Here is a 12,044-nt window from a genome sequence, read left to right as displayed (position 1 = left end):
CATTATTGTTGTTATTATTATTATTATTATTATTATAGCTAATATTGCTCTTTTTTTAACTTATTGTTATACAATACGTGCATAATGTTTGATTATGATTTTTTTTAAAAATACAGATTTAACATAAGTCCTCACCTAGCAATGGCTAACATGCACATAATTAACTGAACCACTCGTACCATTATAGGAGGTTATGCTGTGGTCTTCTACTAGAAGCCTCAGACCTAGGGGGTTCCAAAGCTGTTTCTAGGACTGCTCTCTTCTGTATAGAAATCTCTGATGTTGTTCCTGGAATCTTTTTGCGTCACTCTCCCAGTTTGGGGGTTACGGTCTTCAGTACTTCAGTTATGACTGTTGCTCTCACTTCCAACATCTTTTCAACTACCTCTTTCAGCCCTTTGTTTTTTTCCAAGCTTCTTGTGTTCCTTCTTGATATTGTCCTCACTCTGGATCTACATCTCCAGAGGCTGCAGGACTGAATTTCCATCATGGGGATGAATAAAGTATCTAGGGATGTCCCGATCAGGTTTTTTTGCCCCCGAGTCCAAGTCATTTAATTTTGAGTATCTGCCGATACCGAGTCCCTATCCGATACTTCTACAGTACATTAAAAAAATGAAGAACGGCGAAGAAACAGATCCAGGATGTCCCTGTTTTTTTATTTTCTTCACTTATTTTATCATTTAACACTTATAAACAGAGCACTTCTGGTAGCTTGAACAAAAAAAGTAATCAACTAATAAACAAATTCTTCACATTGTAGTTTAGTGCAACAATGGGCCTCATGCAAGAACATTTTCGTATTTTTATTCTAAATTTCTCTTACTTTTTTCGTACGAAGGTCTCGTACGAACACACCACGTCAGATTCAACAAACGCTCTTAACTTCGGAAAAAGTGTGTAAACAACCTGCGTAAATGATGAATCCCACCCGTGCGTATTTAAGGGGCACGTGCATGAGGATAGTAAATTTGCATACTCCACGCCAAAAATTATACCATATAAGGCTGTGCTTCCTCGCTCCTGTTTCAGGCAATGTTGAGTGTTGAGTCATGAGAATGGCATCAAGGCGCAAAAAGAACATCTTTCGGGGCTCTGAGATTGCAGTTCTGCTTTCAGAGATCCAAAAAGGAAAATCTGTCATTTTTAGCAGCGTCAGCAGTGGAATTACGGGACCTGCTAAAGTGAAGAAATGGGAAGCAATTAGGAGTGCTGTTAATTCAATGTCACCTGTGGTTCGTAATGTCACCAAAAAAAAAAAAGAAATGGTTTAATATGAAAATAGCTTAAAAAAAAAAAGTCTCGCCATGGCCAGGCGCTCGATGACTGCAACTAAAGCCGTGCAATCAGTTGTTGCCTCATCATGATGGCCCTTTGATGGGACGGTCCATGAGGGTGGTCTTCTGGCACCACACCTTCTGGTCTGCCTGGGCTGGTTCATGTAGTAGGAGACCCTCGTTCATGGCAATATTTTGCAAATCTGGCATGCCTTCTCTGGGCTATCGAGCAGTTTGCCCCCAGCTGTATCGAAAACACACCCACCTGGCCTTCAGCTCAATGCGCTCCACGACAGCACGGGTGCTTTGATGCGTATAAGTGTCTCGTGCTTCAATTATGATTGGCAGTCCAGCCACGGCATGAAAGTCCCTCTTAATTTGCACTTGTTGGACAGCGGTGTGTGGGAATTTGATGTACCATGAGTGATAAACTGATGAGAGCTTTGATGACCAAGGGGAGCGCATGACTCGCAGAGGACTGGGACACCCCCGATCTGTCTCCAATCTCCCTCTGAAAGGTTCCATCCAAGGGTGGTGAGGACCTGGACGTGTTGTGGAATTGGGTTTGATCGGCGTGTTTCTCTGGAGTTGTGGCTCTACCAAGCTGCATATTTGCAGCAGCACAGTCCTTGGCAATCTTAATCGCGATGTCAGCCATTCGTCTGTCTCGACATGGATATCTACACAATCTCTTCAAAAGCCTGATGTGCTAAGGCATCCAAAAAGTAGCAAGTCAGCCACTGCTACGCTTCCCATTGACCTTGTTATATACAGATTCAAATTAACCTTCAATTAGTGCATAATTTAAGTCAAACAGAATAATGTCAGCATCATTATGGGGTATAATGTATATATTTTTTTTATGTTTGCTTCAAAGTAATTAAAGGTGGGGTCTGAGATCTTGGAATAACGGTTCCTGCAAGCTATATTTTTGAAAATACACAACCTTGCCTCTCCCTTCAGCCCACCCCTCGAAACCACACCTTCAAAACACATGAACGAGTCACGAGTCTGTGAACGCGCAGGGGGGAGGGGGGGCTGACGGTTGATTGGCGTGTCAGAATCCAATAGAAGTAACTCTCATCATTACTTCTATTGGTCAGACATTTCCTCTTGCTACACCCTCTACAATGGACTAAAAGATTTCGTTTTTTTTCCAAACATTCTATTTTAGTGGGTGCAATGGGGTCGTTAGGAGGTTTTCAGACAATATGATAAAAAATGCTCCAGTAAACATCACAGACCCCACCTTTAAATATGCAATCCATTAGTCAAGCAAACTTGATTGGAATAACAGCGGAGTATTTTACGAAACTCCTACGACAGGTCTGGATCACTCGTAAATTCTGTTCGTACTTGAAAGAAAACGTAAAATACGAAAAGATTGGTGAATGCGCAAATTCTCTTAAATCACTCGTATGCACGATTTAAGAACAAATCTGTGCGTACGAACGGTTCTTGCATGAGGCCCATTGTCTAAAATAAAAAAGAGCAGCAGCTCAACTTGAAATACCGGGCAGGCATGTGAACAAATAAGCAAACAAAAGTGCCACAGTGTTATAAAGTAAGGCCAGTAATGTTCTTTTTGGAACTGCACTCCTAATTCTTACTCTCCTCTGGCTTCACAGAAGGAAATGTACGTTTTTCTTGATGAAAACCAACATCTCTACCTTGTCAGGTTTGAGCCTGTTCCTGTTCTCATCAAGGATGTTAGCGATATCCTTGCCACCTCTTGAAACCCCAAGTTTGCATATCTCACAGTTTGCAATCGTAACGTTTTTGTCATCCACTTTAAAATACCTCCACACCGCAGACATTCGCGCCCCCAGCTTCAAGCTGCTGCCGTGTTCTGCTTCACTTTATGGCACGCAGCAAAGTGACGTCATGCCGCATGTATTGTTTCTGTGTGTAGTTGAGACCATAGACAGAAATTCGGGTAGTTGAGGATATATGATATACACCTTCCTCAGTCAAAATAAATGCAATGTGGAGGAATTGGAGACCCATCCAAGATGGCGGCCGCGCTTATACGTCAGCTCCAACAGGCAGCGTCAGTCTATCAGGCGTCTACGTATATTATGTCTATGGTTGAGACGGTCTGACTCTGTACCACCACATAACAGTAAATACTTATCTGTTATTTTTTCCTATTTGTTTTGAAATGTTATAGTTCTGATAAAAATAATGAGAATAAATATACATATATAGATAGGCTACATATCCGATCCCTGATCGGGATGTAACGTCCGATTTCGATCAAGTCTGAAACCACGTGATCGGCCCCGATTTCCGCTGGGGCGGAAATTTTTAGCTGGGGCCCCAACAGGGGGAGCACTTGGGGTAAACAGACTCTTGGGAGAAGCAAGGAAGAAATCCAGGATGTATTTAAGTGGAGGGTGTGGCCCGTGTGACCCCTTTTGAAACCAGGCGGCCATTTCAGGTGAGTTGGCCTTTATGGCCTTGTATTTGCTGGCATTCTTAGTGACTGTAGAACTGTTTAGGTGAGTTTGTCTGCTGAATCTGCTAGTGTGTCTTTTCCTGCCTCCACCTAAGGCACCCTCTATTCTTTCATTACCCACTACCCGAACCAGGGTTTGAATCCCATTCCTAATTGTCTTTACCTCTTCTATGTCTACCCCCTACCCAAACCAGGGTTTGCATCCCCATCCCGCTATGACTGGTGTGCAGTTCATGAGAGGCTGGGGTAACTGATAAGAATGCTGCTTGTGGAAGAAAAGATGGTTATTGTGATGTGAAGAGCAGTGATCGCTGGCATTAGGGGAGTAACTCTGGGACGCCAGTGATCACTGTCTAGCCTCCTGGAGGTGTCGTGAGGTTCCCACCTAATGACCCCAATGACATGTTGGTCAGCACTGCTCACTGGTCTATATAGGGATTATAGGGATCAGGAGGTTCTTCATTAGGTACCGAGGCAGTATTAGAAGGTTAATTGATTAATTTAGGGATTTGTGCACTGACTGTGGTCCATTTTTTTATGTAGCACAAGTTTCTTGTGTTTACTTTGAATTCCCTAGCCTTGCTGTATATCCGGGCGAGATGTATTGGTGAGTAGATGTCTCGCTCAGTCATGGCATACAGCTTGATGCTGTCCATGTAGAGGATGTGGCTGATGGTTCCTCCACTTCCAGAGCCACTGTTTGGGATAATGTGGTTCAGGGGTTTCAGGCCTTTGCAGAACAGCTGTGGAGACAGAGCATCTCCTTGGTAGATACCACACTTGATGCTAACTTGGGCAATTGGCTTTAAATTTGCCTCTATGGTTGTCTTTCACAGTCCCATTGAGTTCTCGATAAAGGCTCTTAGTGTCCTGTTGATGTTGTATGAGTTCCAATCATTCCAGTATGAATGTGTTGAGTTGTATGCTTTCTTGTAGTCAATCCAGGTGGTGCACGGATTTGTATGTCTGATCTTACAGTCTTAAGTGACAGTTCTGTCGATCAGTAACTGTGTCCTCTGATGTTACTTCCAAATCCCCTCTTGGCCCCGCTCATGCATTGAGCCATGTGTCTTATTCGCTGTGATGCCTGACAGGAACTTTCATGTTGTACAGAGGCAGGTTATTGACTTGTAGTTGGATGGAACCGACCCCTTCTGGGGATTTTTTTTTTTTTATGATCAATACTCTCTGTCCTCAGGTTAACCAGTTTGGGTGGGTCCCATCTGTTAGTAAATGGTTCATCATATCACGGCCTGGTGCATTTCAGCTTTTCATGCTTGAGATTTTTTCTTGGATCTCTGCCACTGTTGGTCACTGGTTCCTGTTCTGGAAGATTACTGTGGTCAGCTCTCTTCAGCAGATAACACCCTATTTATTCTCCTGGCTTCAGTTTCTCCCTTGTAGCCAGACCTGTGAGTCGTTGTTTAGCAGTCTGCAGTGCCTCAGGTATTGAGAGTTTGTGGTATTTCTTAAGGAGTTCTCTCTTCATTGCACTTTTCTGAAGCTTTTATAACTAGCTAACCTCCCGCTGTGTTGCCTTGATCTTGGCCTCCAGCCGCTGTCTCCATAGGGAGTACTGCCTCTTACCAGTCCTTGTATTATTCATATTTTGTGTGAATATTGAAATTATTGAAAAAGAAATAGCTTTCAAATTCAGAGGAGTACAGGGCAGAGTTTAAGTCTGTATATTTTACTTTGATTGATATGTCCCTTTGTGTTTGTTATCCAGGAGGCTCTGAGCATTGCAAAGGTTCAGGTGGAGATGGGAGCCCAGGTCTTGGACATAAACATGGATGAAGGCATGCTGGATGGACCAACTGCCATGGCCCGATTTTGTAACTTCATTACCTCTGAACCAGATATTGCACGGGTGGGATATTCAAATACAAAGGAAATAGACAATTGAAATTCCCCAATGATATTAATACAACATTGCAGTTTTAATATGAAATAATTAATCTGATAGTTTTAAATTTAGCCCAGCATATTGGATTTTACTTGTATTTTGGAAAGAAAGAATTATCTAAGACTGATCGTTTATCAATGCCTGGCACAGCCTTTATATGATCACAATTATTTCAGCTGATCTCAGTTATTGTGCATAGATGTCATCATCTCCATTTGTCTATAGAATTGGAAGGGGAAAGTAACAAAAATGTCCTATTTCCTTGCTGTTTTTCCACTGTTTGATAGAGTTGATTGGTACCTTTTTTCGATGAATAATTTAATTGTCTCCATGTTCTGCACAAGTGGCACATGAGAGAATATTTAATATTTTGTTATAATTTTGCTCTTTGTCATCAACTTTCAAGTTTCTGTTGAGCATCTGCTTGGGTTTTAATAAGAAATGATATTTAAGTATTAAGACGATACTGAAAATTAGTGTCTGACTCTTAGTATCCATTATTGTCAATACTACAACACAAACTGGAGCGAGTTAGGATTAGTGTATGTGTGCCTGGGTTTTATGTGACTGAGAAAGACCAAAGAGTTAACTGCTGTAGTTATAGATAGATAGATAGATAGATAGATAGATAGATAGATAGATAAGATGATTTTATTCATCCCCGAAGGGAAATTTAGTCGCCATAGCAGTCTGGTATACAATAAAGTACAATAGAATAAAAAAAAAACGAGGTAGAAAAAATAAGAAATAAAAACTCAGAATGGGACAAATAATATACTATGAATATGTAACTAGAATGTGCAAAAAATTAGAATATTGTATAAATATGATATATAATGTCAATGTGGTTATATTGACACATATCACATATGATCACAAGTAAATGTTTCCAGAGTGCTAAAGGTGGCAGATAGATTTAGTCCAGTTCTGTAATAGTGGGTCTGACAGAGGTAGATGAGTTATGGGTGGGGGGGAGAGGGATTGTCCATGGTGCCAGCAGTTTTACCAGTATCCTATCCCGTCCACCTCCTCCTCTAAGGTGACAAGCTTTGAGCCAACAACAGACTCTGCTTTCCTGATGAGTTTGTTCAGTGTGTTGGCGTCCTTTGCCTTGATGCCCGCACCCCAGGACACCGCAGCAAAGAAGATGGTGCTCGCCACAACAGACTGATAAAACATCTGCAGCATCTTGTTGCAGTCGTTAAAGGACCTGAAGCCGGAGTTATAGTTGACGCGTCTGTCACGGCGGTGGCGGGCGGTGGCGGACCGTGACGTCAAAATGACGTTTCAGGCATGGCGCTTCCCTTGAAAAGACGGCGCAGCGCGTTGTCGTGCACCAGTCGATTTTTGTAACTTGGCTGCGCCGAGAACAACGAACCGGATGGACCGATGTGAGACCAGGCTCAGTCAGGAGGTGCGTTTGAACAGGCACCTGTACGAAACTGCAGTGAAACAGCACAGGGAGCACGTAAACTCCCAAAACTGGTGCACAGAGATTGGCAGAACTTTGTGGAAAGAGGGATAGTTCTGTAAGAATGTGTGGAAGAAGCTACGGGACAGATACGTGAAGGCAAAGAAGAGGGCAGAGACTCTGTTGATGCCGGGGGCTTCAAACCTTCACCTCTATTAACTGAATTAAAAAATTAAAATGATCCGAATACTGCAGCAGTATCATTAATTACAGTATTCTTGCTCTTGACAGTGGCATTGTTTTCTTCTCCACTTTCTTCGCTGTAGAGTAGCGTTAACCTTCACGTAGCAGCGCCACCTCTGTGACGGAGAAAATTGCAACTACTGGTGCATCGACTTGCGCCACTATATATTGCGGGCACGAAATCGTGACGTCATCAACACCACTCGCGCTAGCAGACGCGGCAACCATGCTAGAGCCTTGAGTCTCCTCAGGAAGTAAAGCCTCCGTGTTAGTGGACCAGTCCAGTTTATTGTTTAGTGTGACACCCGGGTACCTGTATGCTGATACCATCTTCACATCCATCCCACCGATGCAGACAGGAGACGGCAGTGGCTTGTTCCTCCTGAAATCCACCACCATCTCCTTCGTCTTCGCCACTGTCGGCTCCAGGTGGTTCTCCCTACACCACTTCACAAAGCGGTCAACCAAGTCCCTACTCAGCCTCCCTCCCGCCCTCAATACACCCCACAATGGCCGTGTCATCAGCCATTTCTGCAGATGATACGACGGGGGACAGCACAGTTCCCTGGGGGGGGCGCAGATGTTACTAATCAGGCGATCAGACACACAGTTCCGCGATCTCGCAAACTGCGGTCTGCCTGTCAGATAGTCATCGACCCAAGTGATGAGGGGAGCACCCACCTGCATGTGGCTCAAAACTGAGTCGGCCTTTTTTAATGAGCATATCCAATAAGAATGTTAAAACAAAAATGCTACTGTAAAACAATAGCAGAGAAATAAACATTATGATTATCTTTGTATATGCACGAGTGTACAAAAAAAGTATACACAGTATGCATGATTATGTATGATGGTTATGTTGGTGTTATTAGTCAGAGGTTGGAGTTGTGCAGTTTGATTGCAACAGGCAGGCATGATTTCCTGTGTCGCTGTGTTGTGCATTGTGGCAGTCTGAGTCTATTACTGAACGAGCTCCTGTAGCTGGTCAGCAAATGATGGAGAGGATGAGAAGGAGAGTCAGGCATTCTCCAAATATTGGACTGCGGTCTCCTCTCCAACATCTTGTCCAGAGTTTGTTGGTGTCCATGACCCTCAGGCTGCTTCCCCACTCTGGCCCTTTGTGTAGACTGTAATCACATTTTTTAAATGATTGTCCAAGTACACCCCCAGGTGTCCACCATGTCCTCACTAGAATATTAACAGGGGTTACAGGCCCCTTGTTCCCTCTCAAGTCCACTACCAGTTCTTTGGTCTTTGCCACATTGAGCTGTAGGTGATTTATCTCACTCCAAGTGACAGAATTGTCCACCACAGTCCTGTATTCCCTCTCATCACCACCAGTGATGAGTTCAACTACTGCGGAGTAATCAGAAAACTTCTGAAGGTGGCAGGTCTGTGTAGTGGCTGAAGCCAGTGGTGTAGAGGGTGAAGAGGAAAGGAGAGAGAACAGTCCCCTGTGGAGCCCCGGTGTCGCTGATCACCTTGTCCAACATACAGCACTGTTAGTGCACATACTGCAGTCTGCCAGTTAGATAATCAGTGGGGCATCCACCTGCATCGCTGTTAGTTTCTCGCCCAACAGAGCCGGCTTGATGGTGTCAAATGCACTGGAGAAGTAAAAAAAACATGACCCTCACAGTACTCCCTGGCTTATCCAGATGGGCGTGGACATGGGTGAGAAGGTAGATGACGGCGTCATCCACTCCTAGGCTGGGTTGGTAGGCAAACTGAAGGGGATTCAGAAGTAGTTGGATCATGGGTCACAGCTGCTCCAGGATGAGTCTCTCCAAAGTCTTTATGTGTGACATCAACGCCACGGGCCGGCAATCCCTGGGGTCGCTGGGACACCGCGATATGGGATACTTCAGAAGCTTCCTATAGTAATTATTGCTTCCCTCGACTCTGTGAATTATTGAGTTATTTTTCGAAAGAAACAAGTATTCAGACCTTTCTACTGTGACAGACTATGTTTTGAATTTTTGATGTTGATAAAATATGTTGAATCAGCAGGTGCTCTCGGTTTAAGACTCAAAGAGCTACTCCTGACATAAAGTCTTTCTCCAATTTATATTGCTAAGAAAGAAAAGTTGTGTACTGTCTTCTGGACTTCTATGAAAGGTTCCCTCATCTGGTGGAGTGACCGTATCAAATTGACCAACAATGTAATGCATTATTTTTGCACAATATATACTTTTTTTTTCTTTTACAGTGTATACCTTTTTTTTGTCCTTTTTAGAGAAATTTGTCCTAGAGTTATATGCTGCACACATAGCTATATGAATTTACAGTAACAGCAAAAGATGATCACGATAAGAAATTGCAAAAAGGTATGTCCTATTCATACAGTCTCACATTGCCATTACAAGTAAGACATACTGCACGCACGCATGGAAATATTGCACAATCCTTTCAGCCTCTCCTCAGTTTGTTTTCAAGTTCAATAGAGGCAGGAATAGAATAGTTTTCAAAATGATTGAGTTTAGAATGAGGAACTTGGTGCCCTCTGTCAAAGGGCAAACTCTTTTAATCTCTGCAGAGAAAATATGATATGTCAATCAAAATCTTTCGATCTTGTCCGAGAACAGACTGCTCAGAAGCCATCCTTTCTCCTCATCTAGGTTCCTCTATGCATTGACTCCTCTAACTTCTTAGTGATTGAAGCTGGCCTGAAATGTTGTCAAGGCAAGTGTATAGTCAACAGCATCAGTCTAAAGGAGGGAGAGCAGGAGTTTCTACTAAGAGCTGCCACTGTAAAGCGCTATGGAGCTGCCGTGGTGGTCATGGCCTTTGATGAGGAGGGACAGGTAAGAAGGCAGTTATACATATACATATACGGTCACCCACAAACTGACACATATTTCATTACAAATTTGCTGTCATCTCCAGGCCACAGATACAGACCGCAAGGTGGAGATATGCACTCGAGCCTACAAACTGCTGGTTGGCAAAGTGGGATTTGATCCCAATGACATTGTCTTTGACCCCAACATCCTAACCATTGGTACAGGCTTGGAAGAGCACAACAACTATGCTGTCAACTTCATCAGGGCCACTAAGCTTATCAAGGTAACAGAACAGCTCCTCACACTAGCCGTTAAAACAAATGGTCTGCACTTGCTGTATGTACTGGGCTGAAGGGGAGCATTTTATCCAAAGCAGACTTCTATAAAAGTAATTTCAATAGGTCTCTCCTTCACAAACTGTGTTCATTTTAAGTTGGTCTTATCTAGCAAGAAACAGTTAACATATTAATTTACGATAGAAATTTAGATCACTAATGGACCAAGTTGTGTCTGTGTTTAGGAGACTTTACCTAGAGCCAGGGTGAGTGGAGGTCTGTCCAACCTGTCCTTCTCCTTCAGAGGTATTGAGGCCATCAGAGAAGCTATGCATGGTGTATTTCTCTATCATGCTATTAAGGTAAATTTGGCCACACGCTGGTTCTCCCTCACCCTTTTCTTTCATTTCTGTTCATGCCTCTGAAATTCACTTTAGAAACATACAACCTATTAATGCTCTTTTTCCATTTGTTACTGACTGTTGATGTTATGTAGTAAACAAGAGAGAAACAGAAGCTCATTTTAAGAGAATAACAAATGTTGGTAGTATTGTTTTGGTCAATTCCGAATCAGAATTGAGTTTATTGCCAAGTAGGTTTGCACTTACAAGGAATTTTAGTTGGTGCAGACAATATATATATATATATACAGAATCTCTCTCTCTCTATCTCTATTTTTATATATATATAAAATAGAGACTTTGCAGAAAGTCTGAAGATGCTACATTAATGTAGCTTGTAGGTCTGGAAGGGGACAGGGAGAGAGAGTGTCATGGGGGGCTCTGGGTCTTGTTGATAAGGCTAGTAGCGGATGGGAAGAAACTGTTCTTGTGGCGTGAGGTGTGAGTCCTGATGGACCGCAGCCTCCTGCCAGAGGGGAGTGTCTGAAAGAGTTTGTGACTGGGGTGCGAGGGATCAGCCACAATCTTCCCTGTCCTGGAGGTGTACAGGTCCTGGAGAGATGTAAGATTGCAGCCAATCACCTTCTCTGCATACCGATAACGCGCTGCAGTCTGCCCTTGTCCTTGGCAGTGGCAACAGCGTACCAGATGGTGATGGAAGAGGTGAGGATGGACTCAATGATGGAGGAGTAGAAGTGCACCATCATTGTCCTTGGCAGGTTGAATTTTTTTCAGCTGCTGCAGAAAGTACATCCTACTGGGCTTTCTTAGAAAGCCCAGTAGGATGGTGTTCAGCTCCCACTTGAGGTCCTGGGAGATGATAGTTCCCAGGAAGCGGAAAGACTCCACAGTGTCAATTGTGGAGTCACAGAGGGCGATGGGGGTAGGTGAGCCTGAGTTCCTCCTGAAGTCCACAACCATCTCCACTGTCTTTATAGCGTTGAGCTCCAGGTTCTTCTCCGTGCACCAGGTCGCCAGATGGTCAGCCTCCCACCTGTAGGCGGACTCGTCACCATCAGAGATAAGTCCGATGAGAGTGGTGTCGTCCGCAAACTTCAGAAGCTTGACGGACTGGTCACTGGAGGTGCAGCTGTTGGTGTACAGGGAGAAGAGCAGAGGAGAAAGAACACAGAACAAACAGGATCCTGACGTAGGTACCTGTGAATCCAGGTGTTGGAGGGCCAAGTTGACAGCATCGTCTACAGACCTGTTGGTTCTGTAGGCAAACTGTAAGGGGTCCAGGAGGGGGTCGGTGATCTCTTTCAGGTGTGAAAGCACAACGCGCTCAAA

The 12,044-nt window shown here is 43.7% G+C and overlaps 1 protein-coding gene across 2 annotated transcripts in view; it reads left to right on the top strand.

Annotated features, from left to right (window-relative positions):
- Window positions 1-12,044, top strand: part of mtr (5-methyltetrahydrofolate-homocysteine methyltransferase) — a 133,789-nt gene that overhangs the window by 30,466 nt on the left and 91,279 nt on the right. For both annotated transcript variants that reach the window (XM_075457566.1, XM_075457565.1), the window contains 4 exons: window positions 5,465-5,605; window positions 9,914-10,099; window positions 10,182-10,361; window positions 10,599-10,715. In XM_075457566.1, coding sequence (XP_075313681.1) covers window positions 5,465-5,605; window positions 9,914-10,099; window positions 10,182-10,361; window positions 10,599-10,715 — 624 coding nt within the window. The remainder of the gene's footprint in view (window positions 1-5,464; window positions 5,606-9,913; window positions 10,100-10,181; window positions 10,362-10,598; window positions 10,716-12,044) is intronic.

This window comes from Odontesthes bonariensis, chromosome 23 (genome assembly GCF_027942865.1).
Source record: "Odontesthes bonariensis isolate fOdoBon6 chromosome 23, fOdoBon6.hap1, whole genome shotgun sequence".
NCBI lineage: Eukaryota > Metazoa > Chordata > Actinopteri > Atheriniformes > Atherinopsidae > Odontesthes > Odontesthes bonariensis.
This window is presented reverse-complemented; position numbering and strand designations above follow the sequence as displayed.